The sequence below is a fragment of the Salvelinus fontinalis genome, unplaced genomic scaffold (genome assembly GCF_029448725.1).
Source record: "Salvelinus fontinalis isolate EN_2023a unplaced genomic scaffold, ASM2944872v1 scaffold_0002, whole genome shotgun sequence".
Classification (NCBI taxonomy): domain Eukaryota; kingdom Metazoa; phylum Chordata; class Actinopteri; order Salmoniformes; family Salmonidae; genus Salvelinus; species Salvelinus fontinalis.
Genome location: NW_026600211.1, coordinates 5,637 through 30,481, shown reverse-complemented (window position 1 = coordinate 30,481; position 24,845 = coordinate 5,637). Strand labels below are relative to the sequence as shown.

Sequence of the window (24,845 nt, the reverse complement as noted above, 5' to 3'; positions counted from 1 at the left end):
TTCAACTCCTATAGAAACTATAGACTGTTTTCTATCCAATAATAATAATAATATGCATATTGTACGATCAAGGATTTTGTGGGAAGCCGTTTAAAAAATTAGCCACATTAGCATAAATAGTCTAAACAGCGCCCCCATCCCCAACAGGTTAATGTGTGAAAGTTAAATATTTAAAAAATATATTTTTTTTGAATTTCGCGGCACTGGTTTTTCAGTGGGGGGGGGGGGGGTGTGCCGCTAGCGCCACGCTGATCCTAGACAGGTTAACCAAGGGGTTTTCTTATGTCACATCAGTTATAGTAGGGAGAGGGAAAAGGGGGGAAAGAGGTATTTATGACTGTCATAAACCTACCCCTAGGCCAACGTCATGACAGATGTCATGTGGCCATCGGCCTCATACTTGTCCAACTAGGCCTTCACAGCCACTTTCATTGCAATGGGCACATTGTGAGTAGTACACTGGACTGGAGTGATGCTCTCATCCACTTCAAAGTGTACCTCCCCAGGCACTGATTCAACGGGCATGTTGAATACATCGTCATATCTGCTGAGTAGTTGTTCTTTGGACAGGGGTCCATGATGGACATGATCCACAATGTGCAGGTCATTTGGTACAGTGAACTGCATCAGTCCCAGGCGTTCGCATGTAGAGCCTGAGAGGAGAGAATGTTGACTCACTAAACCCTAGCTTTGTTTGTAAATGATGTCTTAGTGTTTGAGCGTGCCCCTGGCTATCTGTAAATATTTTTTTTAAACTAGAAAATGGTGCAGTCTGGTTTGCTTAATATAAGGAATTTGAAATTATTCAATTATTCAACTTTTACTTTTGATACTTAAGTATATTTTAGCAATTACATTTACTTTTGATACTTAAGTATATTTAAGACAAAATATATATATATATATATATATATATATATATATATATATATATATATATATATATATATATATATATATATATATACATATTTTATTTTTTACTCAAATAGGATTTTACTGGGTGACTTTTACTTTAGCCATTTTTTATTAAGGTATCTTTCCTTTTACTCAAGTATGACATTTGGGTACTTTTCCACCACTGTCATTGTAACTATCATGTACATTTCAGTCGCAGTTGGTCAAATTTTATGTACAGTGGACACCACCCATTTCCTCATCCTTATTACTCCACCCCCTTCACCTGAGCAGGGATATAAGGCCAGAGCTGCTTCATCACCGCACAACTGCAACCTGCCACTGAACCTGCAATTCACCTCTACAATCTACTGCTCCTAAATACTTGTAATTTCCTTAAAGAACTTGAGGTAACTCTTACTTTAACATGTGTGTTTTTTCATTTATGTACAGGGAACGGCCACAGTTAAATTAGGTCTTAATGAGATGCATTTCCATTACTTTTGTGTATTATTTAGTTGTTTTTTACATTTGTCATTTAGAACTGAAATGATCAATTCTCATTATAAAAATGCTAGTTTAAGCACATTTTCTCTCTCTCTCTCTCTCTCTCTCTCTCTCTCTCTCTCTCTCTCTCTCTCTCTCTCTCTCTCTCTCTCTCTCTCTCTTTCTTTTAATTCCTTTTTTGTCTAAATGTGTTTTGCTCCTTCCTGTTTGTGTGGGTGTTTACTATAGAGGCAGACTTTGCCACTATAATAAACTGCAGCAAATAAACAATATAAATCCTCTCTTTCAGAATCATGAGTATGAACTACATGAGCACCGAGAGGATTCTGCTGAAAGGGGACTACCTCCTCTCCAACAATGGACAATTTAAAGCTATCTTTCAGGTACAATAGTTAGTGAAACACTTACATTTCAATTATATTAACATTAGATATCTGGTCTGCAACTTTTTTTTATCTTAGAAAATTATATTTTGTAGGGATGTAACGATTCACGCTGTGATCAGACCGACAGTATCATTAAATCAATGCTATGTAATAAATTCTGTAGTCAAACTTTAATTATATATTTCAAAAATGTTTAATGGATATGTGTGCAACAAAAGTTCAACATTCACCTTCTGCTACCATTAACGTCAAGCCGTCTACACATACCGTTTGATGCATAAATTCGATAAATCCAACATATGCAACACACAGAATGCACTGCAACTGCCTCTGCAACGCAATGCTGCAAGGCAAACGCAGCGTTCCATTGGAAATTATGTTGCATATGTTGGATTTATCACATGTATGCATCAAACGGTATGTGTAGACGCTTGATATTAATGGTAGCAGAAGGTGAATGTTGAACTTTTGTAGCACACATATCGTGATGACGCTGCGTACTATTTGCGCAACAATGCTATAGGTGTGATAGAGTCCTGTTGGTCTGATCAAGACGTGACCGATAGGCCTATGCAGTGGTCCCAATATTTATTAAGATATAACTGCAGCGGTCCGCGGACCCAAAACCGATCCAAATGTAGAATGCATTGGTCAGAAAATCGATTCAAACCTTTACGAATAGCTGCTTCACGGACAATTTCTGCTCATATTACTTTCTTTCTACCTTCCGAAAACTCCTCATCTTATGCAACAGCTGGTGCGTCCACTCCTCAGTGTGGAACTAAGCATGTATCTTAGTTGACAGTCATTGACCTACAAGTCAATTTGCATGCTGAAAAACCCCAGGGAATATCAGTAACCTACTCAAACTGCACAAAGTGCCAAGCTTTGCACGCTGCCCAGCTTTGCGCGCTGCCAACGCAACGTAGGTGGCCTGTTCTTAAACGCCTTGATCACACCGACAGTTTTTTGCGCAAAATGATAAGCAGCATCATTTGAATGAGTGCAACAAAAGTTCAACATACACCTTCTGGTACCATTAACGTCAAGCCGTGTTCGCATACAGTTTGACGCATACACATATACACCACAAATAAAGCACTGCAACTGCCTCTGTAACTCAATGCTGCAAGGCAAAGGCAGCATTCCATTGTAAATTAATGTACTTCTGGTGTACCAAAATGCAATGACACTGTTGGTATGATCCTCATTTGATCTTGCACTTCTGTGCAATAGGGTCTAATTGTAGACCACAATTCGGGGCGTTCCTTGATATCAGGAAACGCCTGTCGGTATCTGCCATTGATCAGACCATCGATATTAGGAAATACCCATTGGTGCCTGTCATTGGTCTGTCCATTGGTGTCTGTCATTGGTCTGTCCATTGGTGCCTGTCATTGGTCTGTCCATTGGTGTCTGTCATTGGTCTGTCCATTGGTGCCTGTCATTGGTCTGTCCATTGGTGCCTGTCATTGGTCTGTCCATTGGTACCTGTCATTGGTCTGTCCATTGGTGCCTGTCATTGGTCTGTCCATTGGTACCTGTCATTGGTCTGTCCATTGGTACCTGTCATTGGTCTGTCCATTGGTACCTGTCATTGGTCTGTCCATTGGTACCTGTCATTGGTCTGTCCATTGGTACCTGTCATTGGTCTGTCCATTGGTACCTGTCATTGGTCTGTCCATTGGTACCTGTCATTGGTCTGTTCCTGCACTGTCCCACGTTGTTTATTGCAAAGAGACTTACAGATTTCCAATGTTTGAAAAGTTAATAATTTTAAAGTAATTTTTTATATATTTTTTTTATTCAACCTTTTTTTGCCATTTGTGCACTGCCCTCTGGTACTCCCAAACATGTCCAGTTGAGATACAGCCTGGATGCTTTAATGCTTTACATAGGATCAGATTCTTCTTCTTTTTTATTACTTTGACTGTCAGTGGATGGATGCATTTTGTACCGCCATGAAACAGCACTAATAAACTTGACATTATTGTATTGCATAGCCTACAACAGACATATTAGACTGTACAAAGTCAATTACACAGTTAACAGTAATAAAGTTTATTGAACAACCATTCAAAGTTAAAAACATTACAACAGTCTAACATTGACAAAACTAAATTAAAATTAGACCGTGTGTGTGAATTTCCGGCAAAGTGAGAGGCTATAACTCTGGTGCCTTCAGCTCTCCTCAGCTGAACCTTCATCTCGAAGCATGATCTTTATTCTCTACTATATATATACACATACACACACTACCGTTCAAAAGTTTGGGGTCACTTAGAAATGTCATTGTTTTTGAAAGATAAGCACATTTCTTGTCCATTAAAATAACATCAAATTGATCAGAAATACAGTGTAGACATTGTTAATGTTGTAAATGACTATTGTAGCTGGAAACAACAGATTTTTTCATGGAATATCTACGTAGGCGTACAAAGGCCCATTATCAGCAACCATCACTCCTGTGTTCCAATGGCACATTGTGTTAGCTAATCCAGGTTTATCATTTGAAAAGGCTAATTGATCATTAGAAAACCCTTTTTCAATTATGCTATTATGAAAACTGTTGTTCTGATTCAAGAAGCAATAAAACTGGCCTTCTTTAGACTAGTTGAGTATCTGGAGCATCAGCATTTGTGGGTTCGATTACAGGCTCAAAATGGCCAGAAACAAAGAACTTTCTTCTGAAACTCGTCAGTCTATTATTGTTCTGAGAAATGAAGGCTATTCCACGTGATAAATTGCCAAGAAACTAAAGATCTCAAAACTGAAGATCTCGAGGCATCTGTTTTTTCTCTAAGTAAGAAAAGCTATTCAAGAATTGACTACATTTCTTTCTCTCCAAAAATGCATTCAACAATTTACTGGATAAAACAAATTGTGATGGCGTGATATTGATCATTCTGATTAATTACACCAACAGAAAAATACACTTAGAAACAGTAGTTGGAGAATCATCAGCGGGCATCTTCTGGATCCGAAATGTATTAAATACCTAATTAAAACCTTTACCATTACAAATGTAGACATAGAGGACTTAGAAAAGCCAACCGCTGATATAATTTGGTATGCCTTTCAGGTGTACATTGGCACGGCAAGTAGCCCAGTGTGTCACGTTCTGACCTTAGTTCTTTTGTTATTTCTTTGTTTTAGTATGGTCAGGGCATGAGTTGGGTGGGTTATCTATGTTTGTGTTTCTATGTTGGGTTTTTCGTTTGGCCTGATATGGTTCTCAATCAGAGGCAGGTGTTTGTCATTGTGTCTGATTGGGAACCATATTTAGGGAGCCTGTTTTCTGTTGTGTTTTGTGGGTGGTTGTCTTCCGTGTCTGTGTGTTCCACACGGAACTGTTTCGGTTTAGTTCGTTCTCTTTATTGTTTTGTATTTTCAGTGTTCAGTTTTGTTCTATTAAAATTCATAATGAACACTTACCACGCTGCGCTTTGGTCCTCCTCTCTTTCTCCCAACGAAGATCGTTACACAGTGGTTAAAGCGTTGGGCCAGTAACCGAAAGGTTGCTAGATCGAATCCCCTAGCTGTCAAGGTAAAAATCTGTCGTTCTGCCCCTGAACAAGGCAGTTAACCAACTGTTTCTAGGCTGTCATTGTAAATAAGAATGTGTTCTTAACTGACTTGCCTAGTTAAATAAAATGTAAAAAACATTAGGGGAATGATAATCTCAAACTCTGCAAAAAGTTACATCTGATTTTAAAATGAAAGAAAAATAAATCACAATCTTAGAAATAGCCCATAAAAAAATCTTTACAAGGTAAAGAAGAAAATAACATTTCTGAATTTAAGCAGGAAAACGATCTTTTACTTTTGAAGAGAGTCAACAACTCAAATAAAGCATACTGCTTAATGGCAAATAAGCCTGGTAAATATCTCACAAAACGAATAAACGCTAAACCAGTTATAATTGTAAAAGATAAAGATGCAAATGAATGTTAATTAGAAACAACAACGCAATTAATGACAATTTTAAAAGCTTATACATCAGAATTAAAACAGTTGGACAAATCCTATAGCCTTCTTAGACTCAACAACCCTGAAGTAATTATCAGCAGACGAAAAATAAATCACTAAAAACAAAGACCACCAAAAAAGAAATATTAGATGCTTTTAAAACATTAGCGTAGAGAAAAAGCACCAGGAATGGACAGCTTTCTCATAGAATTACCTGCTGAATGGACTTACAATATATTTTATTTTTATTGTCCAGGTTCACGATCAGAAATAGTTTTGGTAGTTTTTCTTTAAACAATCAGTGTATATTAGGGATGTGCATCTTTCCCGTTTAAGACGATTCCATTACGTAGGCCTATCTAGATACATGGGCTCCGATATGACACATAAATTTTGTTTTAGTTTGAAACGATACGGATTGATTAGAGAACGAATTGATGAGATTCAGTTCGATGCGATATGATTCGATGCACTAACATTTGTTGCATAAACACATTAATTTCCCATTCTAAATGAATATCTGCTGCTGATTGAGATCATGAGCTAGATTTTTTATTTTTTTATTTTTATTTCACCTTTATTTAACCAGGTAAGCTAGTTGTGAACAAGTTCTCATTTACAACTGCGACCTGGCCAAGATAAAGCAAAGCAGTGCAACACAAACAACAACACAGAGTTACACATGGAATAAACAAGCATACAGTCAATAACACAATAGAAAAAAAGTCTATATACATTGTGTGCAAATGGCATAAGGAGGCAAGGCAAAAAAATAGGCCATAGTAGTGAAGTAATTACAATTTAGTAGATTAACACTGGAGTGATAGATAAGCAGATGATGATGTGCAAGTAGAAATACTGGTGTGCAAAAGAGCAGAAAAGTAAATAAAAACAATATGGGGATGAGGTAGGTAGATTAGGTGGGCTATTTACAGATGGACCATGTACAGCTGCAGTGATCGGTTAGCTGCTCAGATAGCTGATGTTTAAAATTAGTGAGGGAAATAAAATTCTCCAGCTTCAGCGATTTTTGCAATTCGTTCCAGTCACTGGCAGCAGAGAACTGGAAGGAAAGGCGGCCAAATAGGGGTGTTGGCTTTGGGGATGACCAGTGAGATATACCTACTGGAGCGCGTGCTACGGGTGGGTGTTGTTATCGTGACCAGTGAGCTGAGATAAGGTGGAGCTTTACCTAGCATAGACTTATAGATGACCTGGAGCCAGTGGGTCTGGCGACGAATATGTAGCGAGGGCCAGCCGACTAGAGCATACAGGTCGCAGTGGTGGGTGGTATAAGGGGCTTTGGTAACAAAACGGATGGCACTGTGATAGACTGCATCCAGTTTGCTGAGTAGAGTATTGGAAGCTATTTTGTAGATGACATCGCCGAAGTCGAGGATCAGTAGGATAGTCAGTTTTACTAGGGTAAGTTTGGCGGCGTGAGTGAAGCAGGCTTTGATGCGAAATAGCATGCCGATTCTAAATATTATGTTGTATTGGAGATGTTTGATATAAATCTGGAAGGAGAGTTTATAATCTAGCCAGACACTTACAGTGGGGAGAACAAGTATTTGATACACTGCCGATTTTGCAGGTTTTCCTACTTACAAAGCATGTAGAGGTCTTTCATTTTTATCATAGGTACACTTCAACTGTGAGAGACGGAATCTAAAACAAAAATCCAGAAAATCACATTGTATGATTTTTAAATAATTAATTTGCATTTTATTGCATGACATAAGTATTTGATCACCTACCAACCAGTAAGAATTCCGGCTCTCACAGACCTGTTAGTTTTTCTTTAAGAAGCCCTCCTGTTCTCCACTCATTACCTGTATTAACTGCACCTGTTTGAACTCGTTACCTGTATAAAAGACACCTGTCCACACACTCAATCAAACAGACTCCAACCTCTCCACAATGGCCAAGACCAGAGAGCTGTGTAAGGACATCAGGGATAAAATTGTAGACCTGCACAAGGCTGGGATGGGCTACAGGACAATAGGCAAGCAGCTTGGTGAGAAGGCAACAACTGTTGGCGCAGATATTAGAAAATGGAAGAAGTTCAAGATGACGGTCAATCACCCTTGGTCTGGGGCTCCATGCAAGATCTCACCTCGTGGGGCATCAATGATCATGAGGAAGGTGAGGGATCAGCCCAGAACTACACGGCAGGACCTGGTCAATGACCTGAAGAGAGCTGGGACCACAGTCTCAAAGAAAACCATTAGTAACACACTACGCCGTCATGGATTAAAATCCTGCAGAGCACGCATGGTCCCCCTGCTCAAGCCAGCGCATGTCCAGGCCCGTCTGAAGTTTGTCAATGACCATCTGGATCATCCAGAGGAGGAATGGAAGAAGGTCATGTGGTCTGATGAGACAAAAATAGAGCTTTTTGGTCTAAACTCCACTCGCCGTGTTTGGAGGAAGAAGAAGGATGAGTACAACCCCAAGAACACCATCCCAACCGTGAAGCATGGAGGTGGAAACATCATTCTTTGGGGATGCTTTTCTGCAACGGGGACAGGACTACTGCACCGTATTGAGGGGAGGATGGATGGGGCCATGTATCGCGAGATCTTGGCCAACAACCTCTTTCCCTCAGTAAGAGCATTGAAGATGGGTCGTGGCTGGGTCTTCCAGCATGTCAACGACCTGAAACACACAGCCAGAGCAACTAAGGAGTGGCTTCATAAGAAGCATCTCAAGGTCCTGGAGTGGCCTAGCCAGTCTCCAGACCTGAACCCAATAGAAGATCTTTGGAGGGAGCTGAAAGTCCGTATTGCCCAGCGACAGCCCCGAAACCTGAAGGATCTGGAGAAGGTCTGTATGGAGGAGTGGGCCAAAATCAATGCTGCAGTGTGTGCAAACCTGGTCAAGAACTACAGGAAACGTATGATCTCTGTAATTGCAAACAAAGGTTTCTGTACCAAATATTAAGTTCTGCTTTTCTGATGTATCAAATACTTATGTCATGCAATAAAATGCAAATTAATTACTTAAAAATCATACAATGTGATTTTCTGGATTTTTGTTTTAGATTCCGTCTCTCACAGTTGAAGTGTACCTATGAAAAAAATTACAGACCTCTACATGCTTTGTAAGTAGGAAAACCTGCAAAATCAGCAGTGTATCAAATACTTGTTCTCCCCACTGTAGGTATTTGTAATTGTCCACATATTCTAGGTCAGAACCATCCAGAGTAGTGATGCTGGACTGGCGGGCAGGTACGGGCAGCGAACGGTTGAAAAGCATGCATTTGGTTTTACTAGCGTTTAAGAGCAGTTGGAGGCCACGGAAGGAGTGTTGTATGTCATTGAAGCTCGTTTGGAGGTTAGTTAACACAGTGTCCAAAGAAGGGCCAGAAGTATACAGAATGGTGTCGTCTGCGTAGAGGTGGATCAGGGAATCACCTGCAGCAAGAGCGACATCGTTGATATATACAGAGAAAAGAGTCGGCCCGAGAATTGAACCTTGTGGTACCCCCATAGAGACTGCCATAGGTCCGGACAACAGGCCCTCCGATTTGACACACTGAACTCTATCTGCGAAGTAGTTGGTGAATCAGGCGAGGCAGTCATTTGAGAAACCAAGGCTATTGAGTCTGCCGATAAGAATACGGTGTTTGACAGAGTCGAAAGCCTTGGCCAGGTCAATGAAGACGGCTGCACAGTGCTGTCTTTCATCGATTATGATATCGTTTAGGACCTTGAGCGGGGCTGAGGTGCACCCATGACCAGCTCGGAAACCGGATTGCACCTCAGAGAAGGTACGGTGGGATTCGAAATGGTCAGTGATCTGTTTATTAACTTGGCTTTCGAAGACTTTAGAAAGGCAGGGCAGGATGGATATAGGTCTGTAACAGTTTGGGTCTAGAGTGTCACCCCCTTTGAAGAGGGGGATGCCTGCGCCAGCATCCCAATCTTTAGGGATCTCGGACGATACGAAAGAGAGGTATAACAGACTGGTAATAGGGGTTGCAACAATGGCGGCGGATAATTTTAGAAATACAGGGTCCAGATTGTCTAGCCCAGCTGATTTGTAAGGGTCCAGGTTTAGCAGCTCTTTCAGAACATCTGCTATCTGGATTTGGGTGAAGGAGAAGCTGGGAAGGCTCGGGCAAGTAGCTGCGGGGGGTGCGGAGCTGTTGGCCAGGGTTGGGGTAGCCAGGAGGAAAGCATGGCCAGCCATAATGAAATGCTTATTGACATTGTCGATTATCATGGATTTATCGGTGGTGACCGTGTTACCTAGCCTCAGTGCAATGGGCAGCTGGGAGGAGGTGCTCTTGTTTTCCATGGACTTTACAGTGTCCCAAATGTTTTTGGAGTTAGAGCTACAGGATGCAAATTTCTGTTTGAAAAGCTAGCCTTTGCTTTCCTGACTGACTGCGTGTATTGGTTCCTGACTTCCCTGAACAGTTGCATATCGCGGGGACTATTCGATGCTATTGCAGTCCGCCACAGGATGTTTTTGTGCTGGTCAAGGGCAGTCAGGTCTGGAGTGAACCAAAGGCTACATCTGTTCTTAGTTCTACATTTTTTGAAAGGGGCATGCTTATTTAAGATGGTGAGGAAATTACTTTTAAAGAACGACCAGGCATCCTCGACTGACGGGATGAGGTCAATATCCTTCCAGGATTCCCGGGCCAGGTCGATTAGAAAGGCCTGCTCGCGGAAGTGTTTTAGGGAGCGTTTGACAGTGATGAGGGGTGATCGTTTGACAGCGGACCCATAGCGGATGCAGGCAATGAGGCAGTGATCGCTGAGATCCTGATTGAAAACAGCAGAGGTGTATTTGGGGGGCAAGTTGGTCAGGATAATATCTATGAGGGTGCCCATGTTTACGGATTTAGGGTTGTACCTGGTGGGTTCCTTGATAATTTGTGTGAGATTGATGGCATCTAGCTTAGATTGTAGGACTGCCGGGGTGTTAAGCATATCCCAGTTTAGGTCACCTAACAGAACGAACTCTGAAGATAGATGAGGAAAAGTCAATTCATATATGGTGTCCAGGGCACAGCTGGGAGCTGAAGGGGGTCTATAACAGGCGGCAACAGTGAGAGACTTATTTCTGGAGAGATTAATTTAAAAAATTAGAAGCTCGAACTGTTTGGGCATAGACCTGGAAAGTATGACAGAACTTTGCAAGCTATCTCTGCAGTAGATTGCAACTCCTCCCCCTTTGACAGTTCTAACTTGACGGAAAATGTTGTATTTGGGTATGGAAATCTCAATTTTTGGTGGCCTTCCTAAGCCAGGATTCAGACACGGCAAGGACATCAGGGTTGGCGGAGTGTGCTAAAGCAGTGAGTAAAACAAACTTAGGAGGAGGCTTCTGATGTTAACATGCATGAAACCAAGGTTTTTTCGATTACACAAGTCAACAAATGAGAGTGCCTAGCGACACGCAGTGCTTGGGTTCTGTGTGTGTGCGTGCGTTTAAATGATGTATGTCTATATAGGCACCGGAGCTGAGCAATAATGGAGACTAGGCATCTACCACCCCACTCAATGTGGTCTCCGAGCATTTCGTATTATTCTGTAAGTAAATCCGAGACACTGCATTTAGTATGGATATGCAGTGGCGATTTTAGCATGTAAATCTTGGTGGGTGAACAAAAAAAAATGTTTTAGATGCATGACAGCAAAGCCAATACATAACACTAAGCAATACACAAATTGCACTATAACGGTGACAAACGGTGCCCACAAACTGTTAAGGCCTACATAAAGCTGTCCCAGCAGCAGAGATTTATTTTCAGCACAATGGAGTAAATCATTGCCACTGCTACACCTGGCTATCAGTGGAGCCTTGTCTGGCAGCAACACTATTAATTCATCCTCATTTACTGCTCTTTAAAAAAACAGCTGATATACCTGACTTGCTTAAACAAATGTGGTTTCTACTGATAATTGAGATGTACAAACTATGGCATAAGGGGACAACGAGCAGATAAGAGGCAATCTGTAATTTCGATTACGACATTATTGAGCGATCTAGAACGGACGCAGTCAATATAGCTATTTGTTCAGCACTTTTGAAATGTACAGCGACAGAATTCAGAACATGGGCCGTTCTTATAGTATTAGCCCTGTACACCAAGTCAGTACCATAGGATAAAGGGGGCATATAAGCAGACAATGAAAGCTCTTACAATATTCAATGATTACATTACTCTAAAACAGGCTATAGGCTACATGTGCACCACCAAGTCAGAACAGTGGGGGGGAAGGGACCAAATTATTAGGGTGAGGCACATGAGCTACTAACAGCTTACTACACAAAATACACCTAGTAGTACTTTCTTAGCTACAGTATACATATCTCCCTGTCATATTACATAATTTATGAGCAGCAAACAATACTTTTTTGGACTCCCCTTGTTGTGCCGTGCTCACTTGAAAAGGAAGGTGGCGCGCCGGGCCTTGTGGGCAAATTCTTCATAAAACTTTGTCATTTTCTGGATTTATGGTGCTTTGAAGACAATTGGGAACTCGGAAAAAAACAAGGTTGAATCATGACGTCAGTGATCTTCAGGTCGGAGCTCTAGAAAGAGGCCCGAGTTCACAACTTTAAATTCCGAGTTGAATGACCGTTCAAAAATGGATTTTCCCAGTCGGAGCTTGTTTTTTTCAGAGTTCCCAGTTGTCTTGAACTCATTAAAGTCTGAGATTTTCAAGTTCCAAGTTTCCAGTTGTTTTGAACGCGGCAGAAGGCATGCTGGATTGACAGCATGGCCAATGTATTCAAACTTTTCTGGCCCATGGTGTTGAATGTTTATCCTTTTAAGTTTGGAATCGGGACCCTTAAACCCAGACTTGGACTACACACCACCTCCACTGAATAGCAGGCTAGTGATTGCTTTGCAACGCTTGCAGTTAGCCACTGATTCCTTCCAAACCACTCATTGTTGAATTTGCAATTTCCAACTTGTTGTGTAATGTTTATGTCCAATGGCCGATGAGCAGCAATACATTTTATCTATAATTTCTCTTCATATGACAATATGAATATGATTGAAAAGGATTTGCCAGCAGACTGTCACCGTGATTCATGATGATGACTGCTTGTCTAGCTTGCTAGGTAAAATTTTGAAAGTATGATGTTGACATGATCAGTCCAATCAAATCTACGGTAGATTTCACGTGATTTAACATAATTTATCTGTTGCCAATGACCTTGAGCCTTCTTGGATGGGCACTTCTAATGTAACTCTATGGCAGCACCCATGGGACTTGAATTTGAGGTTTCCCTGTATATTTTGCGGTGATGTGGTGTCCCCATGAGTGATAGAACACTGAGCCAATCACGGCGCAACTAGAGAACATTACCAACCCCTAAGCTCTGTATTTTTTACACAACACCACAGAAAGCACTGAGCTATGCTGAAACACCTGCATTTTGGAGCTGCCTTACTCAAGAAAGCAAAAAAGAGACCATGTTCTTATGCAGATTTATTTTTTATTTTTTTTACATTGTTTGCAAACTGATATGTGACACGTATTAATGCCAAAATAACATGCAAAACAGGCTCTGCCCCACCTGCCTTCAATGACGGGTCGCCACTGATATGTTACGTTTCCTAAAGTGTGTATCCATTTGTGGATGTCCATTATACAATTCGACTGATATGTTACGAACTGCAGATTTTAATTTAGAATGGAAAATGAAACCAAGCTTAGTGCATCGATTTACATCGCATCAAACCACATCGCATTGATTCATTCTCTAATCAAACCGAATCGCACTGAATTGTTTCAAATGAAAACGTATCATTCCTGTATCATATCGCAGACCAAGTATCTAGATACGTATCGAATCGTTTTGAATGGAATAAATGCACACCCCTAATATTTTGATTTAGCTGACGAACACTTGCTGCGAATATTGAAAAATAAATTGGGAAATATTTTTCACCCTATAACTTTATTATTTATTTTATAAGTAATCATTTAAAAGTGGATGAAAGGAATGCACAGCAGTACTGTCACGATCGTCGTATGGTGGAAGAGAGGAGGACCAAGGCGCAGCGTGAAATGAATACATATTTAATTAACGAAGACGAAGAACACTTTACAAACTAAACAAAACAACAAACCGACGAACGTGAAGCTATATAAACAATGTGCATACATGCAACATAGACATAGACAATCACCCACGAACTACCTAATGAATACGGCTGCCTAAATATGGTTCCCAATCAGAGACAACGATAGACAGCTGTCTCTAATTGAGAACCAATCTAGGCAACCATAGACATACATACACCTAGACTAGACACTGCCCCATAAACATACAAAACCCCTAGACAATACAAAACACATACATCCCCCATGACACACCCTGACCTAACTAAAATAATAAAGAAAACAAAGATAACTAAGGCCAGGGCGTGACAAGTACAGGACAGAGGCATCCTGAACAGAGGTCATCTTTGTCTAACATGTTTATATGCTAATTAATTTTCTCTTTGCAGACCGATGGCAACTTTGTGCTCTACGGTTGGGGTCGGGTTGTCTGGGCATCAAACACTGAGAACAAAGATGCTCAGAGGCTCATCCTCCAACAGGATGGCAACCTGGTCATCTACACCACACAGGACCATCCCATTTGGGCAAGTAACACCGGCCGTCGCAACAATACAGAAAGAGGTCACCTCACCCTCACTGACGAAGGTACCCTGGAGCTCTACGGAGAACGAGTGGTGATCTGGACATCATAACATCATTGCATCCTCATACCTGTCTACTGTAACACCGACCGGCCCAACAATGCACAAAGAGGTCACCTCACCCTCACTGACGAAGCTGCCCTGATGCTCTACAGTCCCAGAAATGTGGTCTGGTGCTCTCATGAAGACACTAGTAATGAGGCAGAGTAACATCTTCACTTTATCATACCTGTCTATACCACTAAATGTCTATTCAAAAGCCTAGAGGCTTTTTCAAATCAAAATCAAATGTTATTAGTCACATGCGCCGAAAACAACAGGTGTAGTTACGAGCCCCTAACCAACAATGCAGTTAAAAAAAATACGGATAAGAATAAGAAATAAAAGTAACAAGTAATTAAAGAGCAGCAGTAAAATACCAATAGCAAGACTATATACAGGGGGGTGCCGGTACAGAGTCAATGTGCGGGGGCACCGGTTAGTTGAGGTAATATGTACATGTAGGTAGAGTTATTAAAGTGACTATGCATAGATGATAACAACAGAGTAGCAGCGGTGTAAAAGGGGGGGAGCAATGCAAATAGTCTGAGTAGCCATTTGATTAGGTGTTCAGGAGTCTTATGGCTTGGAGGTAGAAGCTGTTTAGAAGCCTCTTGGACCTAGACTTGCCCTGCGGTACCAGAGAGAACAGTCTATGACTAGGGTTGCTGGAGTCTTTGACAATTATTAGGGCCTTCCTCTGACACCGCCTGATATAGAGGTCCTGGATGGCAGGACCTCCTCCAAAATCCCCACGAGTTTGATGTTCAGCCTACAACTCCTGCCCTCTAAATTGAGAATTGTAACCCTTTGATTTGGTCAAATAAAGAATATATTGACTTTTAAAGTAGTGGTTTGTGTTATAATTCTGTGCATTGTGACTGTGCTGATTCTCAATATTTTCTGTAGACAATAAACATCACTACTAACTTTTCATCGTGGAGATTGTAGCTTTTTTGGCTCACATAAAATGATACATGAGACCTCAGAAATATTGTATCATGCAAATAAATGGAGGGATACACACATATACATGGATTATAACGTTACAGCTGTGTGTGAGGTTGTGTCTGTGTTTGTCAGTTAGTGGATGTCTGTATCAGTGTGTGTATTGATTGTTCATGATTATGGGTGTGTGTGTGAGTGGGAGGCTGTGTGTCCATGTGTGATGTTACAGGAAGGCACACAGTCTCTCCAGTACAGAAGGGTTTCTGTTGCTGAGGAAGATCATCCTCATCTTTCTTCCCTTCCTCTGTCTGACCTGATGGAGAGAGAAATCTCTCAATCAGTTTAACATGTCATAATCTAAACCATCACAAACAGTGCCAGTGGTGAAAGTGAATATCTCTTACTGTGTGGGTGTTGTAGCCAGTGGCGGTCCAGGTAGTAGAGGTAACAGCTCTCAAACTCCTTCTCACTGAGGGCGCTGGTGCACATGAGTATGGAGTAGAATTTTCAGATCTCATCTCCAAGAATTTGGAAATCTTACATTTTTACATTTTCATTTCCAAGTTTGCCGCCAAAAATATATACACGTTGTTTAGTATATAACACAGGCACTAACTAATAGTGAAAAAGTGAAATATGACGACGGAAACCAACAGAACATCTAATGCAAAGTTTACAAAGACCCAGGCCCAACAAGCAGCAGCTAGCACCATTTTGAGTACTGATGACTACAACTCTACAGCTACCCAGCAACAAGATTCTGCCACGGCCATGTGTCAACAAATGAAAGAGTCTGTAATAAACTATCAACGATCGTTGAACAGGCTCGAAACAATGTTTGAGTCTCAAGACAGCACAGGCTGAACTGAAGGGCTGCATGGACACAGCCGATGAGGCCCTGTCTGATCATGACACCCGGATCGGAGGCCTGGAAAACACCTGAGTGAAGAACGAGCAAAGGTTCTCAATTTAGAGGGCAGGAGTCGCAGGTTGAACATCAAACTCGTGGGGATTTTGGCGGACGAAGAGCAAGGGAAACCCACAGAGTTTGTGTCTAAGCTCATTTCCAAGCTGCTGGGCGACAACAACTTCCCAAAGCCCCTCATCATTGACTGTGCATACCACTCTCTACAGACGAAGCCCTCACCAGGTGCCAAGCCACGCATCATAATCGCAAGGGTACATCACTTTCAGGAAAAGGAACTCATTCTATGACTTGGATGACAGCGAGCTATGGAATACAAAGGCCAAAAGGTTCTCATCTTCTCAAACTACACCATGGAGGTGATGGAGCAACAGCGCGCATTCCGAGATGTGATGCAGACCATGAGAGAGGCGGAGGTGAAATAGAGCTTGCGTTTTCCAGCAAAGCTAAATGTTCATCACAAAGGCATGCCAAGAGTCTTCACCAAGCCCAAAGAGGCTGCAAGCTACAAATCAAAACTACAGCAAACCGCCTGAAAGACTGAAATCCCTCGCCACAAAATTCTGGGATATTGACTGAGCAAACAGTGGATTTTATGTTTATTCATGAACGCTAACATATTAATTTTTTTCCAACAACCGCGGAGAGGGCTGTTAGTAAAGTCTAACTGTTGTTGGCATGCTAGCGTAGCATTGGTCTGTTCTAGCCATCATGACCGGCGGTCTTCATTTACGTGAGATGGGGAAAACAGTGCTTAATTTGGGGAAGCATTCGGGAGGGCGGGTTTCTCTGGGGTCTGTTACTGTGATCTGTTTATTTTAATTCGAACATGTTCATTTGAAATGTTCTTGGAAATGCCAGGAAATTATCATGGTAATCAGTCAGATGTTAAAGGTGTCATTAGTATCCTGGAATGTGCACGGTCTCGGGCACACGTGCAAAAGGGGTATGGTATTTAAGCAATTGAAATCACTTGGTGCTGACATCATTTTCCTGCAAGAAACGCACATAAAAGCCACGGTGCAGCGGCATCTGAGATCCAACTGGATTTCTCAAGTTTATCAATCACCCTTCTCTTCCAAGGCTAGAGGTGTTGATATTCACTTTTGTAAAAACATCCCTTTTCAACTCTCGTCCTTGTCTACAGACCCACACGGTAAGTATATCATAGTATCAGGGAAAATGAACTATTTCCCTGTCACCCTATTGAACGTTTATGGCCCAAATATTGATGACCCACATTTCTTTCGTAATGTTTTTGATTTACTCCCAGATCTTAGTACCACTAACCTAATAATCAGAGGCGATTTTAATTGTTACATTGATCTGTATATTGACAGACTGTCTACACGTACTCCACCAAAAGGTTCTAAATAATCTAATCAAATCCAGGAATCTAGTGGACATCTGGTAACTGCAACATCCCACAGACAGACTACTCATTCTACTCTCATGTTCCCAAGTATTATTCTACAATCGACTACTTCCTAATAGATTCCAAATTGATACCCAATGTGCTCAATTCGAAATTACATAGCATCTTAATAAGTGACCACAGTCCAATTATCTTGTGCCTCAATCTTGCTTTACCAAAACAGAATTACAGTTGCCGTTTTAACCCCTCCTTGCTCACAGACCAAGAATTAATTGACTGCATGACAGCCAAGTTCAAGTCCGGGCCCAGGCTGGGCCACTCAAGGACATTCAGAGACTTGTCCCGAAGCCATTCCTGCATTGTCGGGCTGTATGCTTAGAGTTGTTGGGCTGTATGCTTAGAGTCGTTGTCCTGTTGGAAGGTGAACCTTCTCCCCAGTCTGAGGTCCTGAGTGCTCTGGAGCAGGTTTCATTAAGAATCTCTCTGTACTTTGCTCCGTTCAGCTTTCCCTCGATCCTGCCTAGTCTCCCAGTCCCTGCCGCTGAAAAACATCCCCACAGCATGATTCTGCCACCACCATGCTTCACCGTAGGGATGGTGCCAGGTTTCCTCCAGGCGTGATGCTTGGCATTCAGGACAGAGTTCAATCTTGGTTTCATCAGGCTAGCGAATTTAGTTTATTATGGTCTGAGAGTCCTTTAGGTGCCTTTTGGCAAACTCCAAATTGCTGTCATGTGCCTTTTACTGAGGAGTGGCTTCCGTCTGGCCACTCTACCATAAAGGCCTGATTGGTGTAGTGCTGCAGAGATGGTTGTCCTCTGGAAGATTCTCCCATCTCCACAGAGGAACTCTGGAGCTCTGTCAGAGTGACCATCAGGTTCTTGGTCACCTCCCTGACCAAGGGCCTTCTTCCCTGATTGCTCAGTTTGGCCGGGCGGCCAAAGAGGAAGAGTCTTGGTGGTTCCAAACTTCTTCCATTTAAGAATGATGAAGGCCACTGTGTTCTTGGGGACCTTCAATGCTGCATGAATGTTTTGGTACCCTTCCCCACATCTGAGCCTCAACACTATTTTGTCTCGGAGCTCTACGGACAATTCCTTCGACCTCATGGCTTGGTTTTTGCTCTGACACGCACTGTCAACTGTGGGACCTTGTATAGACAGGTGTGTGCCTTTCCAAATCATGTCAAATCAATTGAATTTGCCACAGGTGGACTCCAATCAAGTTGTAGAAACATCTCAAGGATGATCAATGGAAACATGATGCACCTGAGCTCAATTTCGAGTCTCATAGCAAAGGTTCTGAATACTTATGTAAATAAGGTATCTGGGTTTTTTTATCTGATAAATTTGCTAAAAAAAATGAAAAACCTGTTTTAACTTTCTCTTTATGCGGTATTGTGTGTAGATTGATGAGGGAAAAACGTTTCTAATCTATTTTAGAATAAGGCTGTAACATAACTAAATGTGGAAAAAGTCAAGGGGTCTGAATTCTTTCTGAATGCACTGTATATTCTTCCAGATCCGATGCTTCTAGTTCTGATGTATCAGCCTTCTTATATTCCACCAGCCTGACAAAACTTGATGATAGGGCCAAAAAATAACTGCCAAAACTTGATGATAGTGCCAAAAATAACTGCCAAAATTATTGAACTCAAATTTCAAGAGAAAATAATCGAGGCAATAAAAGCTTTCCCACATGGAAAGGCTGCAGTCCCTGATGGTTTCAGCTCTGAATTTTATAAAACATTCAGTGAAGCTCCCGCTCCCCTCTTACTCAGGATGATCACTGATTCAACAGAAAATAATATTTTGCCAAAATCATTGTATGAAGGCAATATTTGCCAAAGCCAGAGAGGTAACAGATCCTACAAATTATAGACCGATAGCATTGCTTAATTTCAATAAAAAAATATTACCAATGTGCTTGAACATGTAGAAAACATTATTCATCCGGATCAAGCAGGGTTCATCTCTGGAAGGTTCTCTTTTTATAATGTGCGCGGGCTGCTTAACATTCTATATGCAAATCGTGGTAAAGGCTCCAAAGCGGCTATTATATCGCTAGATGCTCAAAAAGCGTTTGACCAAACAGAATCGTCATACATGTTCGAAACACTCACTAGGTTTGGATTTGGTCACTTATTAATCACCTGGGTCAAAATGCTCTATGCCTGCACAACATCCTTTATTCTGACCTCCAGTGACAAATCCAGTCCTTACGAACAACATAGATCTGTCCAGCAGGGCTGGCCACTCTGTCCTCCGCTCTTCGCTACTTCCCTTGAACCACTAGCGATACAAATAAGGGATCATCCTAATTTCCAAGGTCTTAAAGTAGGAAACAAAGAAAGCCGTGTTTTGTAATATGCAGACGATGTGCTTCTATACCTCACGTACCCAGTAGCCTCTGTTCCTAACCTACAAGACTTAATCAATTCATTTGGCAAACTATCTGGCCATTTAATAAATTGGGGGAAACATGATCTCATGCGTATCTCAGATAATATTACAGCAAGCGAGCTAGAGAGGATACCATTTAAAATGGTGCATGACCACTTAATTTACCGGGGACTAAAAATACCTAGAAATCCAAAAACTCATCTTCAAGCTTAAGTTCTGCTGGTAGCCAGAATTTTCAAATGCTTCTTACCTCTTCATTTTTTAAGACATTGGACTCGACAATCTTGCCATTTGTCTGGGGGTTACAAAAACCATCGTATTTGTTAAGCCCACTTGAAAAAGCCCAAGGAAAGTGGTGGTATAGGCCTACCCATCTTTAAGCATTACTACTGGGCTGCAAATGCCAGGGCATTATTAACATACTGCCATCTGCTTTTCCCTGATAAGTCCCTGATACATTTCCTCTCTTCCAGCCTTGTTTTTCTCCAAATCAGAGTGCCCAAACAAACTGACAGGCGACAACTTTGTTTTGAGAAATTCTTTAAGAATTTTAAACCAGATTAAGCATGTTTATAATGTGCCTGATACCTCTGTATACACCCTGATATGATTGAATCATTATTTTGTTCCATCTCAGTCTGATAAGGTGTTTGTTGAATGGAGGGAGAAGGGACTGGCCACAATTGAAGACTTATAAGCATATCAATAAAATAAATAAATTCAAACTCTCCCATTCACATTTTTTCCATTAATTACAAGTCATTCATCTCAAGGAGACCTGGGGTAAAATAGTTAAATATTGAGCTCTCAGATGATCTACAGGGAGAAGCCCTGTTTAGAATTCACTCCTGTTCCATCAATACTAGATATCAATTGATACAATACAAAGTCGTGCATAGACTTCATTACATCAAAACCAAATGACATAGAATTTACCCCCAGGTCTCCCCACTGTGTGACAAATGTAAAGCCTCAGAGAGTTCATTAACTCATCTTTTTTGGCTCGGCCCCCTACTTAATAATTTTTGCAGGAACATCTTTGATTGCTATTCAAAGGTATATGAGAGGGCCATTGAACCTGACCCAGAACTTGCTCTCTTTGGTTGCTCAGAGTCTGTTCTAAGATCGTCCTATGAGGAACAACAGGCTCTGATGTTTGGAATGGTGGCTGCAAAAAAGAAAAATCCTCACAGAATCAAAGTCACCCACCCCCCTTGCTTCCATAGATGGCTAGCAGAAATGATTAACAGCATTTCCTTGGAAAATATTTGTTTTATTCAGGACCTCCTCCTCCAGCAGATCTATCATGATTTAGAGACCTTCTGGACAGAGACTGACTGTGAACACTAGGAACGCTTACTGTTGTTGTAACTGTCATTGTTGTTCTATTCTTGTCACATGTCTTGCTTAAGCAATACTTCACTTCATATGTCTGGCAGCTGTATTTTTTTGTCATTGTTTTGTACTAAATTGCAAAAGAAAATCCTTTAAAATAAAATATACAGTGGGGCAAAAAAGTATTTAGTCAGCCACCAATTGTGCAAGTTCTCCCACTTAAAAAGATGAGGCCTGTAATTTTCATCATAGGTACACTTCAACTATGACAGACAAAATGAGAAGAAAAAAAATCCAGAAAATCACATTGTAGGATTTTTTATTTATTTATTTGCAAATTATGGTGGAAAATAAGTATTTGGTCACCTACAAACAAGCAAGATTTCTGGCTCTCAAAGACCTGTAACTTCTTCTTTAAGAGGCTCCTCTGTCCTCCACTCGTTACCTGTATTAATGGCACCTGTTTGAACTTGTTATCAGTATAAAAGACACCTGTCCACAACCTCAAACAGTCACACTCCAAACTCCACTATGGCCAAAACCAAAGAGCTGTCAAAGGACACCAGAAACAAAATTGTAGACCTGCACCAGGCTGGGAAGACTGAATCTGCAATAGGTAAGCAGCTTGGTTTGAAGAAATCAACTGTGGGAGCAATTATTAGGAAATGGAAGACATACAAGACCACTGATAATATCCCTCGATCTGGGGCTCCACGCAAGATCTCACCCCGTGGGGTCAAAATGATCACAAGAACGGTGAGCAAAAATCCCAGAACCACACGGGGGGACCTAGTGAATGACCTGCAGAGAGCTGGGACCAAAGTAACAAAGCCTACCATCAGTAACACACTACACCGCCAGGGACTCAAATCCTGCAGTGCCAGACGTGTCCCCCTGCTTAAGCCAGTACATGTCCAGGCCCGTCTGAAGTTTGCTAGAGAGCATTTGGATGATCCAGAAGAAGATTGGGAGAATGTCATATGGTCAGATGAAACCAAAATATAACTTTTTGGTAAAAACTCAACTCGTCGTGTTTGGAGGACAAAGAATGCTGAGTTGCATCCAAAGAACACCATACCTACTGTGAAGCATGGGGGTGGAAACATCATGCTTTGGGGCTGTTTTTCTGCAAAGGGACCAGGACGACTGATCCGTGTAAAGGACAGAATGAATGGGGCCATGTATCGTGAGAGTTTGAGTGAAAACCTCCTTCCATCAGCAAGGGCATTGAAGATGAAACGTGGCTGGGTCTTTCAGCATGACAATGATCCCAAACACACCGCCCGGGCAACGAAGGAATGGCTTCGTAAGAAGCATTTCAAGGTCCTGGAGTGGCCTAGTCAGTCTCCAGATCTCAACCCCATAGAAAATCTTTGGAGGGAGTTGAAAGTCCGTGTTGCCCAGCAACAGCCCCAAAACATCACTGCTCTAGAGGAGATCTGCATGGAGGAATGGGCCAAAATACCAGCAACAGTGTGTGAAAACCCTGTGAAGACTTACAGAAAACGTTTGATCTCTGTCATTGCCAACAAAGGGTATATAACAAAGTATTGAGATAAACTTTTGTTATTGACCAAATACTTATTTTCCACCATAATTTGCAAATAAATTCATTAAAAATCCTACAATGTGATTTTCTGGATTTTTTTTCTAATTTTGTCTGTCATAGTTGAAGTGTACCTATGATGAAAATTACAGGCCTCTCTCATATTTTTAAGTGGGAGAACTTGCACAATTGGTGGCTGACTAAATACTTTTTTGCCCCACTGTATATACAAAAAATATATATAAACTCCTCACTGTAGTTGGAGACTAGTACTGGGACAAACGGGTCCATGCTGTCAAAGCCCTCCTGTAGGAGGAACACAGAGGATGAGGATAGAAGTTTTTATAGGTGAACTTCTGTTTCTATTTGACTGGTCATACAATAACATGAAACATGATGCATGTAAACACGTCAGAAGGGTTTTGTCAAATAACATTGAGATCATTCCCTTAGTCCCTTCCCCCTAATAGCCCTGATCTAAAGACACCAAACGACTGGAGGTCGTTTTTGGACTGGACATACAACAACATTAATCACAACACAACAGTAGTAGGCCTGATTACCAACAATGACGAGACAGCCTACAGGGAGGAGGTGAGGGCCCTGACGGAGTGGTGCCAGGAAAATAACCTCTCCCTTAAGGTCAACAAAACGAAGGAGCAGATCGTGGACTTCAGGAAACAGCAGATGGAGCACGCCCCTATCCACATCGACGGGACCGCAGTGAAGCTGATAAGCTTCAAGTTCCTTGACGTACACATCACTGACAATCTGAAATGGTCCACCCACACAGACAGTTGTGGTGAAGACGGCACAACACCGCCTCTTTAACCTCAGGTGACTGAAGAAATTCAGCTTGGCCCCTAAGACCCTCACAAACTTTAACAGATGCACAATTGAGAGCAGCCCGTCGTACTGTATCACCGCCTGGTACGGCAACTGCACCGCCCGCAACCGCAGGGCTCTCCAGAGAGTGATGCGGTCTGCCGAACGCACACTGCCTGCCCTCCAGGACACCTACAGCACCCGATGTCACAGGAAGGGCAAAAAGTTAATTGAGGACATCAACCAACCAAGCCACTGCCTGTTCACCCGGCTACCATCCAGAAGGCGACGTCAGTACAGGTGCATCAAAGCTGGGACCGAGAGACTGAAAAACAGCTTCTACCCCCAAGCAATAAGACTGTTAAATAACCATCACTAGCAGGATACCTTAGAGGCTGCTGCCCTAGTCACTTTAATAATGTTTACATACTGCTTTACTCATTTCATGTGTATACTGTATTATATTCTACTGTATTTTAGTCAATGCCTCTCCGACATTGCTTGTCCTAATATTTATATATTTCTTAATTCCATTCTTTTACTTTTAGATTTGTGTGCACCCCTGACTTCGCATTAGACATACAGTTGAAGTCAGAAGTTTGAGTACATTTTTGCCAAATACATTTAAACTCCGTTTTTCACGATCCCTGACATTTAATCCTAGTAACAATTCCCTGTCTTAGGTCAGTTAGGATCACCACTTTATTTTAAGAATGTAAAATGTCAGAATAATAGTAGAGAGAATGATTTATTTCAGATTTTATTTCTTTCATCTCATTTCCAGTGGGTCAGAAGTTTACATGTACTCAATTAGTATTTGGTAACATTGCCTTTAAATAGTACAACTTGGGTCAATCGTTTTGGGTAGACTTTCACAAGCTTCCCACAATAAGTTGGGTGAATTTTGGCCCATTCCTCTTTATATGTACCAACCGAGGCTTACACAAGCTTTACAGTGCAAACAGAGGAATTACCCAAATCTGTCATCTTCAACATAATATTTGAATATTT

At 41.5% G+C, this 24,845-nt stretch overlaps 1 protein-coding gene across 2 annotated transcripts; it reads left to right on the top strand.

Annotated features, from left to right (window-relative positions):
• The first annotated feature begins 1,182 nt into the window (after positions 1–1,182).
• LOC129841882 (B-type lectin plumieribetin-like) lies at positions 1,183–15,412 on the top strand. Of its 2 annotated transcripts, none has more exons than XM_055910217.1 (3): positions 1,183–1,284; positions 1,694–1,787; positions 14,245–15,412. In XM_055910217.1, exons 2-3 carry the CDS (start codon positions 1,698–1,700, stop codon positions 14,488–14,490), a joined length of 336 nt encoding a protein of 111 aa, XP_055766192.1. In that variant the 5' UTR covers positions 1,183–1,284; positions 1,694–1,697; the 3' UTR covers positions 14,491–15,412. The 2 variants fall into 2 exon arrangements, with proteins under 2 accessions (XP_055766192.1, XP_055766191.1); XM_055910216.1 differs by having other exon boundaries at positions 1,198–1,307.
• Positions 15,413–24,845: the final 9,433 nt, after the last annotated feature.

Excerpts from the sequence above, each read along its gene's own strand:
- LOC129841882 (XM_055910217.1), top strand. The coding sequence starts at position 1,698 with ATGAGTATGAACTACATGAGCACCGAGAGGATTCTGCTGAAAGGGGAC. Across the intron at positions 1,788-14,244 it reads AATTTAAAGCTATCTTTCAG|ACCGATGGCAACTTTGTGCT; the intron begins GTACAATAGTTA and ends TTCTCTTTGCAG.